The sequence below is a fragment of the Lipophrys pholis genome, assembly GCF_963383615.2.
Source record: "Lipophrys pholis genome assembly, chromosome: 6".
Lineage (NCBI taxonomy): Eukaryota > Metazoa > Chordata > Actinopteri > Blenniiformes > Blenniidae > Lipophrys > Lipophrys pholis.
In genome coordinates, this window is record NC_137629.1 from 18,963,704 (window position 1) to 18,987,044 (window position 23,341).

The following is a 23,341-nucleotide window of genomic DNA, read 5'->3' on the forward strand; positions in this document are numbered from 1 at the left end:
GATGTCCGTGTAGTCCAGAGGATCGTCTTACAACATTTGACTCTATAAGGAAACGATCAGCAGATAAGTTCCATTCATGGGGCCCAGAGGATGACTTTTACTGACTTTGTACTCAATTTTTTTCCCCCAGTTTTTTTTTGGTGTTTCTTCTTATAATCTGCATCATTTTTGCACCAAACCGCTGAGCTTCATGGTTCCCAGATTAAAACTGTCAATATTTGTTAGTACTTTAGAGATACACCCTTTTCAAGGGTTTTATAATATTTGTAAGCTTTGCAGATGCATCTTCTTTTTTTGTTTGTTTGTTTGACTAAAGTGCTTATATGTTAGGTTTTAACACGGACCTTTCTGTTTCCCCTGGGGGTTTCTGCCTCAATCTGCAGCTACACAAGGACCACATCAGAATCATTTAATTCAGTTAATGGATGGATCAAACTAATGTTTTAGTTTTTTTTAACAGAGGATAATGACCTCTCTGGATGCTTTAGAGGCATTTCGATTTCCCCTCTGACGGAATCCTCAGGTTGAAATGTTGTTTTTTTTTGTTCTAAATGAAGAAAACCTTACAACACTCGAAACAGTCTTGGGTGTGATTTTTTAATTGAAAAAGTCGGGTTGCACAAGGGCTCCGCTAACAGGATTAACATCATCGTATTTCATATTTCATCATACGCAAGTTTGGTAGAGTTCAAATATGCTTTCTTAACAAGACAAAAGGACTCAGTATTGACACACCCTTAAAACGGTCAAGGTTAAAAAAGTTCATCTCTACAGCTGACTTGTGTTTTATGTTCACACTCCCGTAAGTTATTCTAACTCAAGTTTTAAAAGTTATTGGAATCTAATCAGTGAGAGTTTTTGTTGTAAATAAGGGGTTAAAAAGTAGCGTGTTACTTAATGTAAAGTACTTTTGACAGTGACAAGGTAATAACTGATTATTGATACTGAAGAAATGTTAAATAGTGTTATCTCTGTTCTACTAACTGGTAGCAGAGCTGTTACCATTTCAGTAAACTCTTGTTTGAGAGCGGCGCAACAGCCTGTATCGTTTCACCAGTGTAAACTTAGCTGCTTTTCTACCTGTCTGTATTTTATCTCAGCTGTTTGACTTCTTTTTGTAAAAAACGACTTCTTCAATAAGTGATAACGTCCATGTTATGGAGCATATTCCTTCCGCTGGCTTAGTGAATCAGTCAGGAGATATTTCAGATCTCACATTACTAAATCAGCCCAAAATGTCTTAATAACTTGTGTTCGTGACTGATTTTGTGCCACAGTTCAAGATTTGATCCGAAACTTCCAACGTGTGAAAGAAGGTAGATTTAATAGAGTCAAAAAAATCAATTATTAATTCAAGCATAAGACTTAATGTTCCAATTGAATTTACTCCATTATTTATTCTACTGCCTTTATGTTCAGTGGACCTAAGTTCAAAAATACATGATCCCTTCACTTGTATTCTCTTATTTGAACCCAGGTGGTCAGACACATTGTAAAACTTAAAGGAATTCTTCTTCCTTGATGAGTAAACGGTGTCACAATGAATCCAACCGAAAACACATGTTTGAGCAACAATGGCCAGACCCTGAGAAATTCCGTAAATGCTTCGTCAGGCTTTCGCTGTGCCACATCTGTGTACGCACAGTCTGAGGACAGAGACGAGGGTATCTGTTAACATCTTTACAGCCTCTTTATGGCCCACCAGGGAGGATCCAGCTGGACCCCTGGACCTCATAAACTCTGCATGAGTGTGTCCAGAGTAGTGACCCCCGGGACATCTCAGGCTGTGTGTGTGGACGGGATCAATTCCACATCAATATGTTCCCAGCCCTGTTGTTGTGATACATTGAGGGTAAAAACCCATATGGGAGAAATAGTTTCTTGTGATCTGATTGGAAACACACAACATATATAAAGAATAAGGAACTGTTTGTCCTTGTGTGATGAATAAAACCACATGGAACCAGAGAACAGAGCGAACGGGAACGCTGGAAATCTGTGAACTCCCTCCTTCTCACAGAGGATAAACATCTTGTTGCTATAAGCTCCAGGGCAGCGTTGGAGGTTACAGAGCTTTCCCCCATCCCGGGTCCGATGTGGCTCTAAGTATAACTCTGTCTCACCTTCCTCAAGGGTCCCCATCCTCATACTGGGGGGCCCCCCCTTTTTCTTACAGCGTCCCACACGGCCAGCAGCCTCTACAATAACCTTCTGAGAACTATGATTAAAACTGGTTCCTCTCACATGTTTTTTTTGTTTTTTCTCTCGACCAGTAGAAAGGAAACTGAGGGACAGCCCCGACCTTTCACCTTTCCACCCCCGAGAGCTGGATTTTCCACGGCGGACTGGTTTGCGGTGGCGGTTATCTTCTCAGGGTCCGACCGGAGACGGAGACCCCCATCATGACATAAACAGGCATGACATTTATCAGCACAACGTATAAACACAGCGGCCTTGGAAGCTGTTTGGGGGGGGGTGTGTTTGTAATCACTGTACATGTTTGTTTGTGCGGGTCTGTGTGTGTTTGTATGTTTTTGTGCACTGCTTCCTCCTCCTTCCCTTAAGTGAAGAAAAATCTAATCGTAGACACTTTTACACACCTCTGAGCTCAACCTTTTGGCCCCGACAACATCTGCTGTTACATAATACAGTATGTCTAATTTGTTTAATGAATACTTGAGAGAAAATGAAGCGACTTTTGACAGACTGCAGTGGAAATTAAAATGAAATGTCCTGCTTCTCATCCAGAGCAAAATAATTAGCCGGCGGATTGATGTCCGGCGAGAGCTGTGATGCAAGTTGAGGTTGGATGCTCTCTGGTCTGTTGCCCTCCTTATCTGCGGCCCGCCTGTATCTAAATCCTCGTGTTTGCATCATCAGACCAACACACATAAACACTTACTCCCACGCATGCTTTAATTGTTAATTGCCTCGCCTCCTCAGTTAGTTAATTTTTGTTTGTTTGTTTGCTTTGTTTTGTTTTGCAGGCACCTCACGTTTGCAAACCGAATCGCGCGTGTTTTAATTGACTGTCTCTTGATGAGACAGCGTGAGACTGACACTCCAAACTGTTGACAAAGGTCAAAGCAGCTGTTCCGAGATACACGGAGTAAAAGTGAGACGGAGTATGAAGGCGATGGGCAGAGTGAGACGACTCCATATCGACTGTGTGATGGCGCCAGCTGTTGTGGTGGAAGGACAAAAACACTGTTACAAGGAATTCCATTCAGTTCCCTGCTCACGGTATCTGATGAGCCACAATTAAAGCTGCTTATCCTATTTATTTTCCAGCAGCTTAGCCATAAAAAAGCAAGGCAAGCAATAAAGCACCGTGGCACTAAAGTTATGAACAGAAATGGCTCTTAAACTGAAGCAAATTCCACAGTCTTTACTCCATTACAGCGCATGTGGACTGAATTTAAATGGTAGTTTAATCAATGCTCGTGCATCATGTTTTTACTAGTCATCCGGGATGGCAACTGATAAGCCCGTATTGATACTGTCGCAGCTCTGCTTATTACTCCGAGTCTGCATCGACTCCGTAGATTGATTTCTGATACGTTTTTGTGTGGAGAAAAACAAGGCTTACACAGGTTCCTGGCTTCCACGCGCTGCTACAAATTACGTGATTATATAACTGTGTGAACGCCTCATGCAGACGCTGGCGAGAGCTTTGCGCAGAGGACAAGGGAAGGCGAGTGGCCAAAAGACAGTTAGAGTGAAATGAATGAAAATGGAGAGTGTACTGTCAGATTTGGCAGCTAAGCTAAAGCTGTGTGATTCAGGCCCCGGATACACGGCATTCCGCATTTTCGCTTCAGGGGAGTTTTGCGCTTCGAAAACAATGTCCATTTACAAAACGATGGAGTCAGCATGCCAGGCCAATGAGTTGTGACTGTTGTTTGTTTTAATAATTAAACCGCACACACCTACGTGCAGCCAACAATACGCTACAAACATTAAACGGACATTGTGTGGACAGACGACCAAGTTGGATCGCTAATGCTGGTGACCCCCAGGAGAATATATAGCTACACAATAGCTGCTTTTCAGAAAAGCCGTGTTTGAGAACTGTTTTCAGATAGTTGAAATGTCAGTGATGTTGTTGGAGTAAACAGACACACAACACACAAAGTTTTCTGATTCACTTGTAGACGTTGTTGCGTGAACGGGACCTGATTCTCACTTTGGTTTAGTGGATTATTATGGGTTTTGTACTAGCGAGAATTGAGCGTTCCTCCTTTTGTCATGGGTTTGTCAGTTTCTACCCACATATGCAAAGTTTCACTCAATGATGTTCTTATAGTATACGGGCGTTACAGTGAAGCCCTGTTTTAGGTGGTTAGCTTAGCAGTTAGCATCAGCATGGTTTCCGCCCCATTAAAGAAACTTGATGAGCTAATGGCAAACATACATTATACATTATTATTTATTATCTTCTTACAATAGTTTTGGACTGTGAAGCAAATGTGGAGCTAAAAAATGAGCTTCAACCACATATAACTGTGAAAGTGATTTCTCTCAGCATGACCTTGGAAATGTTGTAAAATGATCTAAAGGTGGGACAGTTTGAACATTTCAAGGCTGCAAAATGTGGTTTTCACAATGAAATATGCTTGATAGCTCCAGCAGCCTCAGTCTGTCCTTTTTAAGGACTACACCAAAGAAATAAAAACTGGGTGAACCAAAAACTTTCTCTCTTTCCATATGTAGTGATAAAAAAATCTAAATTAATTCCACATACAATTGTTCCTGCTTCTCCAAATGACTTTGCTGTTTGCATGTTTGAGTTCTTCTTATCACAGAGCCCCGTTACAGCCTGATGAATGTTTGGACTCCGGTTAGCGACTTGTAAAATTCATATCTGACAACTCAAAATATGATTACATATGTTCTCTCTCATATCCCTGATAGGAGGAAGTGACACTGCAGATGGCCAAGATGACAGCGCCGGTCTACACACTTTGCTTTTCGTGAATATGCGAAACGGATTCGACTTATTTTCACAGATGTTTGCCGTACTATCGTAAGCTCGAACAGCTTGACACATGCTGGCTTTAATAAAAAAGAATTGATATCTTTGGATTAATTCCCAAGTATCCTCGTATCATTTTGATTTTGGCTGATGATATGAAAGTTAACAAATGCCGAGCTGTCAGATTGTTCTGGTAGAGTACAAAAGCCTGTATATTCCTCTGACATGTAGCGGAGGAGAAACATCTTTTTAGCAGAGAATGCTATCTCTGCATTTGACTTAGTGTCTTTCTGACCACTGGATTACCGAGTGACTGTGGGGAGTAACGGGCTTAGTTGTGTTATTTTCTGTCATCCACTATTTCTGTTGGCCAGCATGACTCCATAAATTTCTGCTCTGGGCCGCTGCACGTCATGACTCAGGGTCTTTGGCTTCTATCTGTGTGCGTGTGTGTGTGTGCCTATTTGCATTTATCTTTGTGAGGAATGAAGTGATCTTTAGAAAGAGGAATTAAGGCCCAATTCTCAGCTTTGGATGGTTTAACTGGCTGTGGGAGGAGTGAGATGTGGGTTTATGGGGTGAGTTGCGATGGTTGAGTTTGGGGTAATGTTTGGTTCTCGTAAAGATAATGGCCGTGTTTGTGAGAGAACAACTGTGCATTCCCAGCATGCCATTGGAGGAGCACTACAACACAAAGTATTAGTGTTGGAAAGCTGAAATATCCCTCTTTAAGAGTCCTGCCGCATTGAGGACATTCCCGATTTCTCATATCGCGGCACGTTGGACCTCTTTACGTTTGCGACCTGCAAGAATGTGCAGCTCGTCCGCCTCCATCCCTCATCCACACTGTCAGCTTTCCCACGGCTATTAGAGCATGTCACATCCTGATAGATACTCGATGGAGCAGAGTGCGTGCACATGTAAACAGTTTCGAGTGTGTTGCATCGATGAACGCGCGCCCGGCCGAGATTAAGCACATCCAGCGTCGGAGCGTAGGTGCCCTCGTGCACGCGCAGGTGCCCGTGCACGGTCTGGGAGTGATGAGCGCCCGTGCTGTTGATCAAAGCGGCCGTGATGTAATCAGTCTCAGAGCTTTGCACACATCCCTCATTAACTTTCACCAAAGGCTTTAATGAAAAACCACTGGAGGGAATCTCCTCTTTCTTTTTTCTCTCCTCTCCTGTTCTCATCTTCTCGTTCACTCCCTACAGTTTATGCTCATCCTCCTCCTCATTCATCTTCCATACCGTGGCCCTCGCCTCCCCCTTTCCCACCTCCTCCACGCTCTCCCTCTGCTCCAGTGGCTGCTGGCTTGACTTCCGCTGAGACAAAGTAAATATTTCCCATGGCTTATCTGACCGCTGGCAGAAGGAATATGACACAAAGTGCGAGGAGCTCCTAATTAACACTCAGCCTCCGTTTCTCGGGTCAGAGGCCCCGCCGGGGACAGCAAGCGGCTTTGACTGTGACACCACCAGCGTCCCATCCATTACACTCAGGTACGACACGTGCTTGTGTTCCTGCCGCCACTGAAGACGCAGTCATTACTCCAACACACATCTTGACTTGATTTCCTTCTCTTTGGTTCTCTCTGCTAGAAAAAAAAAAAAGGAGGAGGAATAGTATGAAAAACAAAGGGAGTGAACTTCTCTCCCTCTCTCTCTCTCTCTCTCTCTCTCTCTCTCTCTCTCTCTCTCTCTCTCTCTCTCTCTCTCTCTCTCTCTCTCTCTCTCTCGCTCTCTCTCTCTCTCTCACTCTCCATTTCTTTGCTGGCTTGTGTCCAGGTACAGTCCGGCCCCTTCTGCAATGATGAAGGTGTGACGTGGAGCAACTTCCCTGTTGTGCAACCGTCCAGAGGCTCTTAGGGGCTATAAGACCCCCCAACCTCATCTGGTTTCTTAGAGCCTTGAGTCTGGTTTCTACACTCACACAGACACACACACAGGGGTGGATGATATGGTCCCGGGTACTCGCCTCTTCAGATTTCACATAGAGGGGTCGAGGAGCCCTTGTGACGGCATGGACTTCAGCCAAGAGGAGCACTGAAAACAGTTTGGGCTGGACACTAAACCGCTTCAGGTAAAATAAATTCTTTAAAGACGGAAAAACTGTAACAATATATTGTGGGGGCATCTGTGATTTAACAGCGAGGGTTAGGGTGGCTTTGGCTATTTCTTTATATCACTAATTGAACTGTCCTTGTATAACTGCGAGATATTCTTTGTGTTGAAAAAGGTTAGTGGTGAGCGTCATTTCCCATATATTACTGGCTGTCTGCCTCAAATGCTACTTTACAGCTCTCCACTGTAAGAGGATCTCTTCCTGTGACTTTTATGATTCTTGTAAAACCATTAAAGCTTTAAATTAGGTTGACACTCTTTTCATCTAAATCATGAACAATTGGGAAAAGTCATTCATTAATTCAGCATAGCTGTTTGTGAGGAATCCAATAAGCAGCCAGACGATTACAAGCCCTTCCTACGTATTTCATTACAGCCCTCAAGTATGGTGTAATGCATTTGTGCAGTGATTAGTTATCAAGTAGGACACCTAATAAACATTTGAGCCCGCTAAAGATTATTCTGAAGAGAAAACCAGTCTCCATCCATAAAAGGCAGCTGAATTTTAAATGCGTTCCTGCTTTGTTTTATTTCTAGCTGACCTTGGAAAACTGAAAGGAGGGAAGTCGAATTGAGTGACGCAAGCGTACATCAACTCCCATGATGGCGATCCCCAATGACCTCTCTCTTTTCAACGCCACCTCCCCCCCCAATTCAACCACAGAAGTCTACGCGAACACGTCCCTGGAGGCGCTGGGCGGTGCCTGTACGGACTGGCATCCTGTCCCCATGACCACCGTCATTCCCGCCATCTACAGCATCATCTGTGTTCTGGGAACCCTAGCCAACGCCCTGGCCGTGTGTGTGTTGGCGCACGCCAGCGCCTCAAGGAGAACCGTGGCCAACACCTTCATGCTGAACCTCTGTGTATCCGACCTGTTGTTCTTGCTGTCGCTACCATTCTGGGCCGTCTACTACTCCTGGGGCTACTATTGGCCGTTTGGCCAGGTGGCTTGTAAAATCTGTGGAGCGCTGCACAACCTCAACCTCTACGCGTCCATCTTCTTCATCACGTGCATGAGCATAGATCGCTACTTGGCCATTGTGCATCCGCTCCGCTCTCAAATCGCTCGAGACCCCAAGCATGCCCAGCTCCTGTGTATCCTGGTTTGGGTTTTGGCCTGCGCATGCACCGCCCCCACCGTGGTTTTGAGAAACACTCATTACCTCAAGCCTCCTGGAGTGGAAGCCTGTGTGATTATTTATCCCCAGCCTGTCTGGTATCTGACCCTGACCTGGATGAAGATTCTGCTGGCCTTCCTACTCCCATTGCTCATTATTTCTTGTTGCTATTGTGCAATTGGGAGACATTTGTTGGCTGATACTAGTCTAATGAAAATGCAGAATCCATCACATCCCCCCAAAATGCCTTCTTCTAAATCCCGGGACTCCCATGAGGATGGTAGTAAACCAGAGAGACCTTCGACCCCCAGCGTAAGATCGAGCCACAGCGGGGGCAGACCCCTGGAGGGGAGGGGACTGGAGAGGGTGCTGTGGACGGTCGCTGCCGTGGTCATGGCATTCTTCGTCTGCTGGTTCCCTTTTCACTGTGTGACTTTCATAGACTTTCTGAACAGTGAGGGTTGGCTGGACAGCTGCTGGGTGCACTGGACCATCCAGAATCTCACCCCTCTCACCCTCTGCTTGGGCTTCTCCAACTCGGCTATCAACCCCGTGCTCTACTGCTTCATCGGGAACCATTTCCGGGGCCGCCTCGGAGGCCTCTGTAAGGGCCTCAGTGCCTGTTTGAAAGCCCGCGGGGAGGAACACAGCCAGAAGAGGGGCTCCTTCAGTACCAGGCTGAGCTCCTTTTCTCGAAAACTCAGTGACCTCAAAGACCTGGCGATCGTGGAGCCGTGCGGGAGTGCTTAGCAGCCTCCTGGCTCCCTTTCTCTCCCGTCTCTTCACTGGCTTCACACCCTGAGGATTGAACGTCTAATGACTACTAAAGTCTCATAAGCACGGATGTGCGAGATGGAGTTGTTACCGAAAGGGAAATTCCTGCCGAGCTCTACTGTTTCTCTCAAAGAAAAAGTAACTAGAAAACATGAGGCTGTATAAAAGGTTTCGGTTTTTCCAATCTGGCAAATTTCAGTTTTGCAGCAGATTATTTTACACACTGAATTTAAACAGGTTCAAAGCAGGTAGTCTATATTGCTAATGAGCATTTTAGTACTGCTGTCTTACTTGCTGTGTTGCACTGTTGTTATGACTCGGTCTCGTTATGTCTTTTCGGTGTCAGCAGGCGGCTCCTTATTCTAGAAAATCTCCGCAAAGCCTCAGTACACTACCTGCTCAGCCCTGCACAGAACTGACACACACATTAAGTGACTAGCTGGTGAAGCTGGTGGAGCATTTAGCAGCTAAAGAAGCAGATACTTCCTCCTGGAGTCAGAATAAATATAGTGAATACCGGACCAGAGCACATCTTCAAACAATCAATATATGCTGAATCATGAATAAGTTAAACAACTAAATAAAACATAACCATATTTTCAGACAATAATCACACTTTGTTTGCACTTGCAGAAGAAATTTCAAGAATAAAGTAACAAATGCAATAAATATTGATACGAAAAATTCAAATGTACTCACTTAAGTATGGAATGAAAGAACAAATAAATGATTTATAATAATGTTTGCAGGTCTACTGGAGGTTTAATTAGTTTCATTGTCACTGCATTTGGAAATCATCATCCAATAGAAAACCAATCAACCGAGAGCAAGTTATTGATCATAAATCAAGAAAAGTCATTATCACATCAATAAAGGAATTCCTAAGAAAGATGACCGCGAGGAGATCTTTTTGGCTGGATAAGTTAAAGTAAGAAGTATTTGCAGGTTTTATTGCTTCCAAAACAATCCTTTCTAATCATTTCAAATATTTAATTTGGTCTATAAAAGTTACATTATTCAAAAATATCCTTTACTTATAATCTGCAATGACGCTGCATAATTTATAGATACTAAATGCAATATATGAATAATTAACGATAAAAATGATACATTAAATAACGTTTGTTTAACTTTGAAGTAATGGATTAAAAAGTTGATTCAACTGATTTGATATCCTTTTTATTAAAATAATAAAGTATAATCACATCCTGTGTCCCCTGCAGTGGAAACTTCAGCAAAACTAAGCGAGGATAGTAAAGTATTTTACATCATAATGCTGTTCATTTCATTTCATCTCTTCAACTTCAACTATTTCATTCAAGTGGCTTCCTAAGATGGCGGAAAATCACTAAACATATATGTATATTATTTTTTTATTATTTTATTTAGAAAGCATGCATTTGTTGGTAATTTGCACAAGCTATGGCCTTTTCCTTTCAGATCTGCTGATGATACATCACAACAGTGATAAATTCTAAGGTAAAGAGGTTGTTAAGGAGTGAGACACCTCTTTGAACTTTAAAGCTGCTGAATTCTAGCTTTGTAGGCAACAAGAAAAGTGAGACAGTATATAGATAAGGGTGATGAATAACCATTTCCACGTGTATTGTTTTTTTTAATGTATTATTATATTATATGTATAATTACCTTGCCACATAAATGTATCGTCCAGTATTAGCAGTTTGAAGTAAATAGCAAATAAATAAGATGCCATATCAGTGTGAAGCGCCATGTTTCTTTCTACAAAGAACATTTTCTCAATGTTTTGCAGCTAATTTTCCTCCAGCCCCACACACTGATTTTGTAAAATCGTCTCCATTTGCGATTTTCCATGTTTCCTTTTCAACCCAATCTTACCCTCTAACAGCTGTGACTAAGAGCTTCCCCCCCACCTGGGAATGAGAGTGCTGAGATTACTGTCAGCTTGGCAGATGGACATTCTGTCTCTATTTATTTATTTTTTTTCCTTTCCCTCTTTCCCAGAATGCCTCACATGTCTTCTACTTTTATCAACGCTGGATCACATAATTTCATGCTGATGTCCTGATGATGGATGCCTGTCCAGCCAACTGTCGGTCGAGGGAGCTCCGGCTGATCAATGATGCATCTCGGTGGGTTTATTTGCGTGTTGTATGGATCTGCTGCATTCTGCATTGACCCTGGCCTGTCTCCTTCTCCAGTCAAAGTCAGGGGGTTATGTTGTGATTCTTCTTCGCACCGTCGAAGGCCTGGGGTGTTGAACGTTGAATTAATAACATGAGAAAGGCTTTCATCCGTGCCTAAATGGAGCTGCTCCTTTTATCAAGATGTGTGGATTGTTTTTACAGATCAATATGGCGGCATCGGAGAGAGTAAAGCCTCCTATAGAAGAATATTAGTTGCCTAGTTTGGACACTGGGTGGTGCTGAACTACTGTACATGCATGAAGCAGGCTGCCACTCGACGCTTGCCCAGACCAAGGCCCCAAATCCCACCACTCATGATCTTGGTGAGCTGAGGGGGAAAAATGTCTGTGGCACAGACTGATGACTCATGTACAAGCTACAGCTCCGAATGTATAACATACAGACACCCTCTACAAGTGCTGCATCGTATCTCCCAGAATGCACTGAGCTTAACCTCATTGCTGTCGTTGATGTGAAGGGACGCGGCAAACAGGCTCATAACCAAGAACAATGCACGTCCCGGGGTTTAAAGAGAAGTTGCAGCCATCAGCTTTCTGGCTGCAGCAGAAATATTCTAATCACCGGATTCTTAATTTGACACGACAGAACTTTCCGACTGACGGCACAGATTGCAGGATGAGTTTTGCTGCACGCACAGCTTCATTAGCCGATCCCTCTGTGTTTGCAGGAGCAGCTGCCAGCGTTCCCCGACACACGCTCGACAGAAGACGGGCTGTTGACATGTAGCTGGTAAAGTGTGTGGACCTGTGAGGGGCTGAGAGCGCTCCGTCGACCAGCGGGGGACAAACGTTCTGCTTGTCTGTCTTAACGCCACAAATCAGTCCAACGCAATCAAACAGTCTGAGACAGTCTTCACTCTCTCACTGTGTGTTACGAGTTCGAGGAGACGTTACGGACAGTGCTGATAATCTATTTTTCCCGCTGTGAGAGACAGTAAAGAGAAGACAAATCTGAGCATCCGTCAAAAGCATCAGGCGTCACGCTGACAGCACAGGTTTAATATAGAGAGGTGCGAAAAGGTCACAAATATAACTACCAACCCTCTGACAGCGCTTAGATGTAAGTCAAAAGTTGTTTTTTTTCAGTAGAAGTAACAAAAGACAGCAATGTTGTAGCTGGTCCTATATAAATAAAATTCAATCAATTCAATTACATTTAAAAATACTTTTGTAATGAAATACTCTATCCGCTTCTCTTTGACATTTAGAATTGCATCTGTTAAAGCAATACATTGACCGGGCACAAACACATATCACAACGGTCACATATTATTTCAAATTGTAGGTGTACACAGTAAGAACGGAGCAATTTACACCTGTACTCAAGTGAATTACATTCTTTCAAAAAAATACTCATGATAGTACAACTATCCAATAATTGTGCGTGCTTTTGGTTTGTGCATTGTGATGCAGTGGTCGCTGGATGGACCTTTCTGTGTGGATTCATCAGGTTCATCAAAACGGCAGCTCAAGTTAAGGGAACGTAGTGCAGGTGCAGGATTATGGTGCACTCCAAAATACATGATCTCAGACATCAAGTTTAGAATTTCCAAGTGGTAAAGTGGGAAGTTTCAGACCACATGCGGTCCTGGCCTCATGCCAACTTGGCTGCAGGTCGGTGAAAGGTGAGAAACACATCGAATACACCGATACGTTTGTGATTGTGCTTCATGCATAAACATTTGTGGGGTTAAATAACACGGTGTGATCTTTCTTATGTAACTCTACCGGCAAATATTAAAGTTTCGACTTGTCATGGCTGTACAGTAAATGTGCATAATAGTGTGAAAATGAATGGAACTTTCTTTTCTGGACTCACTCACCAGCAGCAACACCACACTGCCATGTTGCCTGTTTGTCATTATCAAGTAAACGCTGAAAAAAAGTGGGAACTGGGATCTTTCCAGCTGGTAATTATCCCAGTTCCAAGCAGAATGAACCCAGTAAACACAAATGTCAGTCCAATTACATTTTAGTATTCAATTGTCTCGTTTAGTACTTTTAAAAGAATGCATTTGAATACAAATAAAGTGCTAAAATAGAATTTATGAAGGTGAAGATGACTCTCTCAACAATATTCCTAAATCTGGAATAGCTTTACTGAATATGCTTGTGTCATGTTTAGCTGTGAGAAATCTCAAGTTAAATTGACCTTGTGTACTTTTATCCAACCCTCATTGGTGAATGGTGTAATCAAGCTTTAACACCTTTCACAGGTCTTTTCTTTCTTTCTTTCTTTTTTTTAACTGAAAATAAGTTGAATTAAATCTATTTCAAAAGAAAACAAATCACTTTTCGTCTGAATGCAATATCTAATAACTTGTCTGCAGGATCTGTTCTCACTGCTGGGTCGAGGATGTGTGTGTGTGTGTGTGTGTGTGTGTGTGTGTGTGTGTGTGTGTGTGTGTGTGTGTGTGTGTGTGTGTGTGTGTGTGTGTGTGTGTGTGTGTGTGTGTGTGTGTGTGTGTGTGTGTGTGTGTGCGCGCGCGTGTGCGTGTGTGTAGTGTGCAAGAGGCACAAACATGAAACGACACAGTTTTCATTTGCATATTCATCTTTCTAATTCAGCCCTGCAGAATCAGAAAAGAATCTTCTGGAAGTTATTAAAAACAGATATTTTGCGTTGTTTTCCATCCTTGAACTGTGGTACTTTGACTCGCTACATAACATGCCGTGTGAATTCTGAAGATTGCAGAGATGTGAAACTAACTAACCAAAAAGTACCTCAAAAGAACTTCCTCCTGAGATTAATAAAGTAACTGTATCCTGTTGTAAATGGACAAAAAGCTTTACTTTCTTATTTAACATGAGTTTTATTGTCAACAAGACTTTTGCATTCCCCTGTTTTTACTTTGGGCTTTCGGCACCTGCATTAACTTTAAGGACCTGAACATGTCTGCCTGTGAGATTTGCACAGCAAACTGCCTGTGCATCATTATTCATGGAAACTGAGGTGGAAACAGACAGCGTAAGCAAACTTGTGCTAATAAGAAAACAGTGGGGTTGGAAAGAGTGGTAAGTCACTGCATAAGCATAATATATATTTTCCTGTGTGGAAAAAAAAAAAGAGGTGATATTGCCTTTTTCTTTTTTTATCCCTCTCTTGTGCTTTCTATTGTTGTGGAAATATTCAGTTAGAATCTTTGAAGTTATTTCCTGTCGAAAAATACAATCATTTCCTGAGAGATAGTCGAACACAAACCCACATTTTACACATGTGTGTTCATGGGTGTGTATGTGTGTGTGTGTGTGTGTGTGTGTGTGTGTGTGTGTGTGTGTGTGTGTGTGTGTGTGTGTGTGTGTGTGTGTGTGTGTGTGTGTGTGTGTGTGTGTGTGTGTGCGCCTCTTGCTGAGAAAGAGGAAGACTATAAGTCATAAAGGTTAGAGGTTGGCGAGTGCTGCTATCAGTCTGGTGAAAAAAGTGAATATCAGAAAAGCGTGCTCCCTGAACAGCGAAGAAGCGAGTATCAAATGAGAGGCTGGGCGGCTGACTTACCTGTGCTCCCTGACGACAGCGCACAGAGAGCAGACGAAAAGGCTGGCCTGCAGTGAAAATTTAAAGACAGAGAGAGAGAGACGCTGTAATGGAAAACCTGGCAGTCTACCACGGACCCATTGGAAAGCTGGAGGGGGAGAGGCGGCTGGCCCAGGACGGGCGGGACGGGTGTTACTTAGTCCGCAACAGCGACTCGGTGCCGGGCGTGTTCTGCCTGTGCGTGCTGTGAGTATCAACTCAAACTGTCTGCTTCTGTTCCTCTGCCACACAGTCACAGCAGTAACCCTGTTTTCTGCTGTCATACACATTATTGATCGAGAAAACAAAGGCTCAAACAATCCGAGAGCAGCGAGTGTCGGGCAGGCCTTCCCTGACGCAGCGGGGAAAATCTGGAGGTCAAGCCGGTGCCTTTCGCCCAGCATTGTGCGTTTTGTTTTTTTTCCAGTTTCACTTTAAGGAGGAACAGTCAAAACAACTATTGATTTAATTAAAACACAGTTTTAGAAGCGACTTTCTGAAAATGCAACTCGCAGCTCTGCCTTTCCTGACACGACTCCCAGAAGCGTTACATGTCAATAAATATTTCTCAAATCAGACTTTTAATGCTGCTTTGAGGTGACGAATGTGACGCTTGAAAAGAAGGATGGTTCAGCAGATTGTCATCGGAAATATGCATCACATCCTAACATATCTCCAAACTACTAAAAAGTTACGGTGAACGTGCCAAACGGCTACGAAAGAAGTAAAAACAGTTAATCCGACCAAAACAATGACTGACTGCTGAAAAAACGGCTAAAACCACTTTGTTAAAAGAGCAAAAAATGACTACGACAGCAGCTAAAATGAATAAAACTACTAAGATGTCGACGGTTCCTGCTTGTAGTTTGAAATGTAATCGATGCAACATAAACTGCAGTTTTGGTAAATATGCAAAAACTAATATAGACATTTTTAAGTTTCAACGTTGGACGTGTTTTGACTGTTTGACTCTTTTAGTTGTAAAGTTGTCAGAACTCGGGTATCGAATATGTTTAAAAATGATAATGGTTCATCCTCCCACACTTTCAAAACAACCTCTGTCGTGGAGTCGAAGTGAAACCAACTTTAGAGATGAGTGGTCTTGGAGCAACGCTGAGCGGAGCGGGGCCAGAGACTGAACATGAGCCGCGGGTCAAATGTGTTTCTTTGTGTGTCTGTGCGCAGGTCCAAAGGATACGTGTACACGTACAGACTCCACAAGGACGACGTGGGCTCGTGGGCTGCAGAGGTGACCCATTTCTCTTTCTTGCCTCCCTGCACGTAAGATTCCCCCAAAAAAACCCTGGAGAGGAGCAGCTGAAGCCGCTGTACATGTGTCCCGCTTTGGTTGCCGTTTATTGGTTTTAGCAGTTCTTTTTGGCACCAGTGTGATTCAACAAACTGTGAATTCGAGGCAAACATGCTTTTTTTTTTTTTTACCGGCGCAGTGACAGCACTGAGAAATAGGTACATTTCTTTTCCTTTAGCAATAACACCCTGTGAGATAGTTCCACCACCACCACCTCAAATTTAAGATGCCACAGCATCAGCATATACTCCCGAGAAGGGAAAACGTAGAATTGCCTTTGACAGCATTTCTGATGGGATATGTAATTGAGCGCTGAGGGTTGGCAAACACCCAGAGACGGGAATGTATAGAGACATCTGAAGGCCTCTGCCTGACGACTGAAGCTGTCGTAACGACATTTTACCCTCGCTCGCTCTCACCGAGCACAGCAGATACAGACGGGGCTCGAATTACACGGATTTCACTACAAGCTCAATAACGGTTTACATTATTCATGCGCGATATCAATCACTTTAATGAAATATTCGCGGGAACAGAGGTAACACTTGTGGCCAGAGACAGGAACATCCGCTGGGTGGGAGGGTGGATCCGTGTCTGATCGAATCATTCTGAAGAAATGTTCCTTCCCGTGTTGATTGATTACTCAGAATGAGAGAACGTAATGTGTTTTCAAAGAACTGACTTGACAAAAATCATTTCGGTTTGGAGGGATTGTCTGTTAAAGTGAGCAGACAGATGTGCGCCTCCTCTGTGGGAGAATGATGCTCGGCGGAAAAAAAACCAAGAGGAGGACTTTTAAAAAAACTAATGATTCCTCCACAGATCACTTCTGATAATGATCTTTGTCTTATTTGAGTCTTTCTGTTGTCACGAGTGAAGCCGTTGAGATAATGGGACACTTCAAGCATCTCAGATGTCAAACATAAATCCCCCCCCCAAAAAATGCTTCTTTTTTTTTAAATTGACTAACAAAATAAAAGAAGACCCAGGGGAGAGAATGTTTTTGGAGATAATTGCGTTCTGAATTTTCTAAATTTAGGTTCCAAACATCCTGAGTATGTCTTCAATATGTTTATATTTAATTTTGTCTGCATCTTCTTATTTATTAATGTCCTTCTGTTGGCTTTTACACAGCTTCAGTGTGGATCAATGGAGCAGATATTTAAAGATGGAACAGACACAAGGCTCGGCCCATTCTCCTTTTTTAGCCTGTCTGATACCTTTTTATGAGCTGAACCTGTGAGAGTTCATTTTTAGACGGGCCTGTCGCGTCCTCCTCATTTCCCCTGCGAGGGTTTGATGTGGAGAAAAAGGCAGAGACACTCTGAACTCTCTCCCACTTCTTCTTCTCTCCTGTGTCTCAGACCACTCCTGGCGTGGCCAAGCGGTCTTTCCGCCACATCAAGAACTTGATATCAGCTTTCCAGAAGCCGGAACAAGGCCTGGCCATGCCTCTGCTTTACCCGGTCACCGCTCAGAGCCGGGCGCACGCCGAGGCGCCCGGTAACGGCCTGTCGTCGACACACAGCGACCCGGAGGCTCTCCTCCAGCAGAGGACCCCACATGCTGCCCAGGGACACAAACACAAGCGGAAGAAGGAGACGCAGCAAGCCTTTAGTTAGTCTACTACCAGAGGAGCCATTTTGGGAGTCAAAGATTAAGTAAGATTTTGATCACCCGCCTAATCTTACATACACAACAAATACTGTGACTTATGAAAAACTTTCTATCAGAACCAACCAAAAAACTTTCTGTTTCCTTCCTGGAACCACTTGAGGCAGACACAGACCGGAGCAGACCGGGAACACGTTAGGATGGCTGCAATGTGGGATCCATCACAGTGTAACTCCTGTCAAACTCACTCAAATCCTGACATTTGCCCATTTTACTGCTTAGAATACATCGATTTTAAGGATGAAAAACCACCTGCTGCATAATCAATCACACAAATAATGCCATGACAAAGAGATGATCTCTTCTCCAGTCAATGTTCATAATGTTTAGGTTGATAGTTTGACTGTATATATAAACACATAGATAAACATAATCAATCTTGTTGACAGTGATAGGAAGTGCTGATGTCGAATTAAACTTTTTATTTTTACCAGATATGTTTCTTTCATTTGATGCATTCATGGTTTGCATGTTGGAAATGTTCCTTTAATCACCTGCTGGACAGGTAACCTCATAGGATGTATTTTAAATTCAGCTATGCATATTCTCATTTACCCAGGGAGAACTCATCTCAAAGCAATTCAAATTAGGTCAACTGCAGACTCAGTTTACACGACATTTCCAGTGAAAATGCATCGTTTTTGCATTTTCATTTCAGAAAAGTTTCACTTTCACATGGCAACGTCTTGAAAACAATGTCCGTTTCCATGGAAATGGCAGCAACATTGAAAACAATGTCGTTTTCAATGTTGGGCCGTTAGAAGGTGTTGTTGATTGTTTTTAGAGTAAAACCAAAAAGTCATCTGCACAGAGAACAATAGGTTAAACATTCCCAGGAGAATGTGGACTGGGAGTCAAGACACTCTGGAGGCAAACATTTTTATCATTGCTCATCTACTGGCGGATGTGCAGAGGAACTGTTCATTACGGCCGTTGTGAGCATGCACAGTAGCGGCATTTCAGAAACGTTTCAGTGGTTTGGAGCATGGCTGACAGCCAAAACGCAACAAAAGAGACACAGAACCCCTCAGGACTGGACTCAAGTGAATGTTCACAACTGCAAAAAGCAAAGAAAATAGCAATGTGTATGTTCTAGACTAAGAGTAAAATAAGACTGAAAGTGGAAAAATATTTTTTTTTTTTTTTTTTTTTTTAAATGGCTCTCCCACATTGAGGACATTGTCTTTCCTTCTCTTCCCAATCAGCATCCTGAATACGACCATAATAGAGGTTGATAAAACACAATAGCGTTCAATATTCCATCATCATGACAAACCCGAAGCTGTTAACACAACCAAAGTGTTTAAATACTAAAGCTACCGCCGTGTCAGACCATAAGGAGGTCTGGTGGACCTGGTTCAATTGCATTGGGATTTATTATTATTATCTTGTGACTAATCTGGACTTTTAAATCAAAAACAGTAATTTATTGTCATGTACTTTGTGAAAGCGACACAGAGCCTGAAGGGAGCACGGACATGTGTCAGTGACAAACCTTCTTACTCAAGGAAACATCCTGCCGTCGAATAAATACGGCAACTGTAAAGCAAATGTCATTTTTTCCCCTGTTTGCTTAATTCAAGTAGCAAGTGACTGAGATCTACAGATCTGACCTCCCGCTCTCTCTCTCTCTCTTTCTCTCTCTCTCTCCCTCTCTCTTCTTTCTTCATTTCTGCATATGCAGCAAGAGAGCAGAGTCATAACTTTCAGGGACGCGGCGTGAAATTTTCAGCTGCTGAGACATTAATATCCATTACTGCATACATAATTTGACAACAAATATTGTGCTCTCTTTTTCTTAATGCGATAGAGTTGTGTGAATGGCGAATGGAAATAAATGATATCGAATGAAGTAAGCGCTTTTTGAATGAGGTCAGGCGCACACAGCCTGTACAGGCGGCCGGGTCTCTGGCTGACACATAATGCAGGGGGGGAAAGAAAAGAAGAAAAAAAAAATTCAATTTGACGTATTGAAGTAGTGATTTCCATGGAGAGAATGCTGACTGCTAGGAGAGAGAAGGAGATTGACATTACCTCGTAAAAAAGAGACAGACTTTCAAAAAGAGGAGCAAAGGAGAGAGAGACATACAGGGAGAGGGAGAGATTGACATTACTTTATAAAAAATTAGAGACAGAAGAAAGAGCGAGGCAGAAGGAGATAGACATTACCATATAAAAAGAGATATAGAAGACCAAGAGAGAGAGACAGTGAGAGAAAGATAGACATTAGCTAATAAAAAGAGAGCAAGAAGGAGAGAATGACATTACCCGATAAGAGAGAGAAAAAAAAAAGGTAAAGAAAGGGTAGCTCATAAAAGAACGAGACCTACAGAAAGAGAGATTGACATTACCTTATAAAAAATGAAAGACCTACTGAGATAGAGAAAGAAAAAGACAAGAGTGTGAGAGAGAGGGAGGGCGAGAGAGAGAAATTGGTATTGCTTCATATTGAAGAGAAAGAGAGGGAACAAAAGAAACGGGGGAAAGAAAGAAGTTGACGTTCTGAAGAAGAGAAAGAAAATGAACAAAAGAGAGGGAGAGGAAAAAGTGACATCTTAAAAGCCAGCGAGGCATAGAGAGGAAGAGAAAGAGATTGACGTTACCTTAAAAAGAATGAGAGACAGAGAGAAGAGAGAGGAGGAGAAGGGGCATCGAAGGCAGAAAGATAGGGAAAGGAAGACGAGATATCTTAAAACAGAGAGAGGCAGGAAGAGAAAGATTGACATTATCTTGAAAAAAAAATTGAAGCAAAGAGAAAGAGAAGTGAGAAAAGAGATGGAGAGAATGACACCAGCCTATAAAAGTGGGAGGGATAGAAAGAGAGACATTAAAAAGGAGCGATACAGATAAAGAAGCAAAAGAGAGGAGAGAATGAGAGCACCTCATAAAAAGATAGATTCACATTACGAAAAAGAGGAAGAAAGAGAGAAAGCTCGACATTACCTTTTAAAAAAGAGAGACCACGAAAAGAGAGAGAGAGAGAGAGAGAGAGAGAGAGAGACAGAGAGAGAGAATCCATTCAGCGCAGACAATTCTTCATTGCAGTGGTCTCCTAGCAACCGGACCCTCCATCTTTTCACCATGGAGATGAGGTTGGACAGTATCTAGCAGCGCATATGGTTTAAGAAGGGAAGGTGCATCGTGGCCCGTGGAACGTATATCACCTGCTCGCAGTCAGAACATATGCATTGTGCATCTCCGTCACCGGCGGCCCGGGAGAGACACACAAACAATTAATGGCGGGCAGATGGTGGAGTGACGATGGGAGAGAGGCGGGCGGGTGTGCAGGCAGGAAGGATGGGGGTGCGGGGGGGGGGGGGTGGTGAGGCAGACGGACGAGGAGGTGGATTAGTAGTAGCTCCATTTTTTGTTTTTAATAAAAAGGGAAAAACAAACTTCTTTACTTTTTTTTTTTTTTTTTTGACTTTATTTTTTTCTTCCTTTTTTTTTTTTTTGTGGGGGGGAGGCTTGGAAGTGGTTCACATGTAGTCTGATTGGCATTTCCTAATGAGAGGAGACAAGCTGGAGAGAACAGTGCAGCCAACTCCAGGTCCTGCCCCTTCTGCACTCGCCACCCACTCGCCGAGCCTCAGCTGTCACATTTCTCTTTCCCGTCCTCTGTGCACCCGCTCCCTCCCCCCCCCCCCCCCCCCCCCCTCATCCCCCTCCTTCTTCTTCTTCTTCTTCTCTCTCTCTCTTCTGACAGACGCAGGTTTCTCATGCAGATCTCGGTTTGAGCCGTAATGATGGGTGATAATGACAGCACAGATTTGAAAGTTACAAACTCCCTGAAACAAGAACAAAGCGAGCACAACAAATGCGCGGAGGCAAGAGGCGCGGAGATAGAAGGAGGCGCGAGGGAGGCAGCGGGCAGACAGGGAGGGAGATAATGAGCAGCGACGCCGATAAAATCCCAAGGAGCAATCGGGTAATTCACACATAATAACTTTAATCAGCATTGTAACCCAATAAAGTCAGATTTTTCAGCGAGAATATTTACTATAGCCATGTATAATTCTTTGCAAAAAATGTAACTGTTTTTCTATTGATTAACAATACTGACACTTATGAACAACAGAATTTTCCAGTTGAGCACTTTTTTTTCAGTGTGAAAGCACTGGCTATGTACATTCTTGATTTTAGTTTACACACTCATACAAACTACTGTTGGAGCACACCAGAGGCAGGAGGCCCCCGCCGGGGGAGGGGGCGCTCCTTCTCTAAAGGGGGAGTGTCAGAGTCGACAAGGCCTCTCTTACACAATATGTAAACGATAGTATATCCGAGGTAAACCATGGAGGAACTCAAATGGCAACCGGAGAGCTCTTGGTTTGAGTCATGAAGCAGATCCTTCTCTGGCAATGCTAAAGTCCTCATCGCGAGAGTCCATGTGATATCGGACAGAGTCCCGAACGGTGGACAGTGTTGAAACAGCAAAATGGACGGACGGGTAGTCGGTTCATTGGTGAGTCGGTCGGTCGGTCGGGATACAAAAAAGCGAAGCCACAGCCAAACCACACTGCTTGTGCCACTGTTAGAAATTGGAGAAACTGGACGATAATAATAAAATACCATCATTTTGTCACAATTAAAGGCATTTGGAAGTTTCTTTTTCCCCCCACCAATCTCTCTTCTTGTTCTGCTTTGTCGTCTTCTTCTTCTTTTTTCTCGATACGGTATAGAAACAGTAGAACAAATCAGAGTAGAGTAGAAACAGGCAGTCTTTGGTGGGGCGGGGGGCTGCTCGCATGTCTCTGTTACCTGCCCCCCACCTCGCTCAGTGTCATAAAGTGGATGTTGGAGGGGCAGTCGGACAGCTCCGGCTGCTGCTCTATAGGCAGGGAGTAGTAGCCGTCGTAGCCCTGCACGCGTCCGCCGGACAGCAGCTGCTGTTTCTCCGCCTCGCTCCACGCCCGGCTCCCCGCGTCCCCTGACTCCACCCTCTTCTTCTCCTTCTCCCACGCCCCCTCCACCGCCCTCTTCCTCGCCTCCTCCCTCACCCGCGCTCGCTCCTCCTCCTCGCTCCCGCCGTACCGCACGCACAGGCACAGCGCCCCCTGCTGCAGGGTGATGTCGGCGAATCGTCGAGTCCTCCCGTTCACGGTGGCGCTCATCTGAGACACGCTCACGTTCACGCCGCTCTCCAGGACGCGGCCCCCGACTCCCAGGCCCAGGGCCAGGTCCTCCTCGATGGGCCGGGACTGCAGGAAGTAGTGGGTGTCGCAGCCGTGCACGGTGAAGCTCAGCCCGCTCAGGTGGACGGCGCCGTTCAAGATGGCCGCCACCCGACGGCTGTCCTCGCTGGCTACTCCGATGACCTCGGCGCTCACCCGCCCGTGGGACACGGCGAATCGGATGCTGGGGCCAAGGATGGAGGGTCTGGATCCGAAGGGAGGGGGGCGGGAGGGTCGGTGGCACGCCGAGCCCACCGGCTCTGAGACCAGAGGTAACCGCTCCAACGAGATGAAGCTCCTGAGCTGCCGACGCAGCTCGCACTGGATCCCCAACACCACCTGGAACAAAACATCACAGCGGTCTGCGTCATGTCGCTTCAAACTCTACTTCATTCAAGAATGTGAGCAGATATGACAAATTAATTAGTCACATTTCAGCAACCAACTAAATACTAAATTGCATAACGCTATAAAGATACAATGAACTCCCTTAG

General features: G+C 43.9%; 3 protein-coding genes across 6 annotated transcripts in view; 2 read left to right on the forward strand and 1 right to left on the reverse strand.

Moving 5' to 3' along the window:
• Positions 1–6,876: 6,876 nt before the first annotated feature.
• On the forward strand, positions 6,877–10,709 carry agtr2 (angiotensin II receptor, type 2). Its single transcript, XM_080465701.1, has 2 exons — positions 6,877–7,054; positions 7,633–10,709. Exon 2 carries the CDS (start codon positions 7,696–7,698, stop codon positions 8,965–8,967), a length of 1,272 nt encoding a protein of 423 aa, XP_080321827.1. The 5' UTR covers positions 6,877–7,054; positions 7,633–7,695; the 3' UTR covers positions 8,968–10,709.
• Positions 10,710–14,467: 3,758 nt separating this feature from the next.
• LOC308110996 (SH2 domain-containing protein 1A-like) lies at positions 14,468–19,523 on the forward strand. Of its 4 annotated transcripts, none has more exons than XM_080465660.1 (4): positions 14,488–14,897; positions 15,876–15,939; positions 17,364–17,660; positions 19,358–19,523. In XM_080465660.1, exons 1-3 carry the CDS (start codon positions 14,761–14,763, stop codon positions 17,619–17,621), a joined length of 459 nt encoding a protein of 152 aa, XP_080321786.1. In that variant the 5' UTR covers positions 14,488–14,760; the 3' UTR covers positions 17,622–17,660; positions 19,358–19,523. The 4 variants fall into 4 exon arrangements, with proteins under 4 accessions (XP_080321783.1, XP_080321786.1, XP_080321785.1 ...); XM_080465659.1 differs by lacking the exon at positions 19,358–19,523 and adding an exon at positions 17,777–18,106 and having other exon boundaries at positions 14,530–14,897; XM_080465658.1 differs by lacking the exon at positions 19,358–19,523 and adding an exon at positions 17,781–18,106 and having other exon boundaries at positions 14,530–14,897.
• A 1,611-nt stretch (positions 19,524–21,134) lies between these two features.
• Positions 21,135–23,341, reverse strand: part of tenm1 (teneurin transmembrane protein 1) — a gene marked incomplete at its 5' end in the record, with an annotated part of 195,095 nt that continues 192,888 nt past the window's right edge. The window contains one exon of the mRNA XM_080465661.1: positions 21,135–23,186. Within this exon, the coding sequence (XP_080321787.1) occupies positions 22,431–23,186 (756 nt within the window). The 3' untranslated portion in view covers positions 21,135–22,430. The remainder of the gene's footprint in view (positions 23,187–23,341) is intronic.

Excerpts from the sequence above, each read along its gene's own strand:
- agtr2 (XM_080465701.1), top strand. The coding sequence starts at position 7,696 with ATGATGGCGATCCCCAATGACCTCTCTCTTTTCAACGCCACCTCCCCC.
- LOC308110996 (XM_080465657.1), top strand. The coding sequence starts at position 14,761 with ATGGAAAACCTGGCAGTCTACCACGGACCCATTGGAAAGCTGGAGGGG. Across the intron at positions 14,898-15,875 it reads GTGTTCTGCCTGTGCGTGCT|GTCCAAAGGATACGTGTACA; the intron begins GTGAGTATCAAC and ends GTCTGTGCGCAG. Across the intron at positions 15,940-17,363 it reads TGGGCTCGTGGGCTGCAGAG|ACCACTCCTGGCGTGGCCAA; the intron begins GTGACCCATTTC and ends CCTGTGTCTCAG.